Below are 2,616 nucleotides of genomic sequence, written 5' to 3'. Positions count from 1 at the left end.
ATGGGTGCTCTACAAGTGTATAAAGTGGTCCATAGATACCAGGCATGGCGCCTGATCTCTTGTATATGGTTACATGCTGGAGTTTTCCATGTACTTGCCAATATCTTAAGTCTTCTTTTCATTGGTATTCGACTTGAGCAAGAATTTGGGTTTGGTTCGCATCTTGTTTCTCTTCTTCATGTATCGCTGTGCATATATCAGATGTATTTAAGCTTTCCATCTTCAAAATTCTCCATGTTGGAGGTCCATTTTATAGTCAATTAAGATGTAATATCTAAAACTTTTTGGAGCAATTACTCATTTTTCTCCCATTTTTCCCGGCCGATGTGATTACTGATAGAGGTATGCTCATTCAATTTGAATTTGAATGTTTAATATCCCAGAGTTTTGAAAAAGGAAGAATTTTGCTTTTTGCATTATTGTGAAAAGAAAGGAAAGCCTCCCCTTGTGTGAATGATAAATTCTTGCATACTTGGTAGACATTTATATTGACTTTGTTGTTTGAAATACCATTTTTGTTCTGCAGTTAGAATCGGTTTGCTTTATGTCTTATCCGGTTTCGGCGGGAGTTTACTGTCAGCTCTTTTTATTCAAAGTGGTATATCCGTTGGTGCCTCAGGTGCACTTTTTGGTCTATTAGGAAGTATGCTTTCAGAGCTCATCACAAATTGGACTATATATGCAAATAAGGTAAATTAAACTGCTCCATAATTGTTATTCTTACTTGCTTGGACTTGCCTGTAAATATATTATCTTACATTTTCAAATTTCATTTGCAGTTAGCAGCATTGATCACTCTCATTGTCATCATTGTATTAAATTTAGCAGTGGGAGTCCTCCCACACGTTGACAACTTTGCTCATATCGGAGGATTTGTTTCTGGATTTCTTCTTGGATTCGTATTTTTGATACGTCCCCAATTTAGATGGATTAGCCAAAAATATGCTTCCTCAGGCCATAGAGTTACTTCGGTTACTAAACACAAGACATATCAATATGCACTGTGGATTATCTCTCTGGTTTTGTTGCTTCTTGGGTAAGTTCACCGGCTCCTTTTCTGAAAAAGCACATTGACTTTGAATACATCTCACCAAACTCGCCAAAATCACAAGGCATGGCCTATTTTTTCACATGCTAGAGATTAGGAAGTTCATGTTTGATTATAGATTGTTTCATTGCTTTAATTGATCATAGTAATGATACCAATTCACATTAATCTATTATCGCCTGCCGAGTATCACTAAAGAGAAACTTTTCTAAACTGATTTTTTGTAATCTTCCAGATTTATTCTTGGGCTGATTATGCTCCTTCAAGGGGTTGATTTAAATGATCATTGTTCCTGGTGTCACTATCTAAGTTGTGTTCCTTTTTCACATTGGAGTTGCAACTCACAGCGAGGTGTTTGTGAGGTAACCGATCTTTGTGCTGCTACTTTTTCTTTTTTCCCCCTCCTTAAGAGGTTTTATGTGGCTCCTACTTATGTTGTCGAATATACTTATTTTGAGCTCCTTGTCAGCTATGGTCTTGTGGTTGTGGGTGCTGAATGAAATATTGGAAATAGTAGAACATCTGAAAAGTGAAGAAGTACGCGATGTCAGGAAATAAAGAACAGAGGCATTGCACTATGCCACTATATCACAGAATTCCTTACTGCTCTTTGGTCTCTTTCATTTTGCTCAAATTTTTGCATAAATCATATAACTAGATACATCATGGCAGCTGTGGCCAAACCCGCATTCCTCAATCTGGCTTGTTCCCCTCAGTTAATTTTTTTATGCTTTTACCTTTTGAGTCGTTTTTCCATTAAAATTTTTCTGAGGCAGTAGGACAATGTAAAGTGGGACAACAAAAGAGACAACAAAAGATGGATTTTTCTGGGTGATCAAAAATTGAGAGTGAGACATTGGAGTCTTTTATATTTCCTCGTACTAATCGATGTTGTTGCAGATGACTCAAACCAAAACTCAGATGAACATGACATGCCAAAGCAATGGAAGAAGCAGCATTTTTCAGTTACCAGATAGTAACCCTTCACAGGTTCAGGTTCAGGACTGGTGCCGTCAGCATTGCAGTTAAACATACGCATATAAACCGGACATGACATAAGGTTTCTTGCGCCCGTCTCATTTTAATTGAACCACCTGTTGTATGTACATGATTCATCCTTAAATTTCTGCAGACATAATTTCTTTCCTATGTACCTACAAAGCAGTAGTTGTCATATTCATTATTCTTTCTTGCAATGTTCTCAACGCCCTTTAGCTCTGTATTATTGGTTCTAGTAGTATCCTCGCAGCCCATTTTCTTTGTATGACTGTATGCAAGCCCAATCAAACTTCATATTATAGACCAAAATAGATCCAATTTGAGCTAGGTTGGCCTTGAGGCCCAATGTTAGAATGGACTCAAAATGCCTGCATTCAAACCCAAAAAAGCTGTTATGGACTTTTCACTCATGTTGGTAGGCAAAATAAGTTCTTATGTATTCATTCATCCACTACCAGCTTTAGAAATTAGGGCATACACATTGGTCACATGGTACGTTCTTAAATGGTTTAGGGCTAACCTTTCAAACTGTTTATTGGGGATCATGACACTTGGCACAAGGACCGACT

At 37.4% G+C, this 2,616-nt stretch overlaps 1 protein-coding gene across 1 annotated transcript; it reads left to right on the top strand.

The window, feature by feature from the left end:
* On the top strand, positions 1-2,231 carry LOC21407958 (RHOMBOID-like protein 1). Its single transcript, XM_024172349.1, has 5 exons — positions 1-154; positions 527-690; positions 780-1,036; positions 1,284-1,410; positions 1,949-2,231. The coding sequence occupies exons 1-5, from the start codon at positions 1-3 to the stop codon at positions 2,075-2,077; spliced, it is 831 nt and encodes a 276-aa protein (XP_024028117.1). The 3' UTR covers positions 2,078-2,231.
* The last annotated feature ends 385 nt before the right edge of the window (positions 2,232-2,616 follow it).

This window comes from Morus notabilis, unplaced genomic scaffold, assembly GCF_000414095.1.
Source record: "Morus notabilis unplaced genomic scaffold, ASM41409v2 Scaffold46, whole genome shotgun sequence".
Lineage (NCBI taxonomy): Eukaryota > Viridiplantae > Streptophyta > Magnoliopsida > Rosales > Moraceae > Morus > Morus notabilis.
Note: the sequence above shows the minus strand (reverse complement) of the source record. Positions and strands in the feature narration are given on the sequence as shown.

Excerpts from the sequence above, each read along its gene's own strand:
- LOC21407958 (XM_024172349.1), top strand. The coding sequence starts at position 1 with ATGGGTGCTCTACAAGTGTATAAAGTGGTCCATAGATACCAGGCATGG. Across the intron at positions 1,037-1,283 it reads CTGGTTTTGTTGCTTCTTGG|ATTTATTCTTGGGCTGATTA; the intron begins GTAAGTTCACCG and ends GTAATCTTCCAG. Across the intron at positions 1,411-1,948 it reads CACAGCGAGGTGTTTGTGAG|ATGACTCAAACCAAAACTCA; the intron begins GTAACCGATCTT and ends ATGTTGTTGCAG.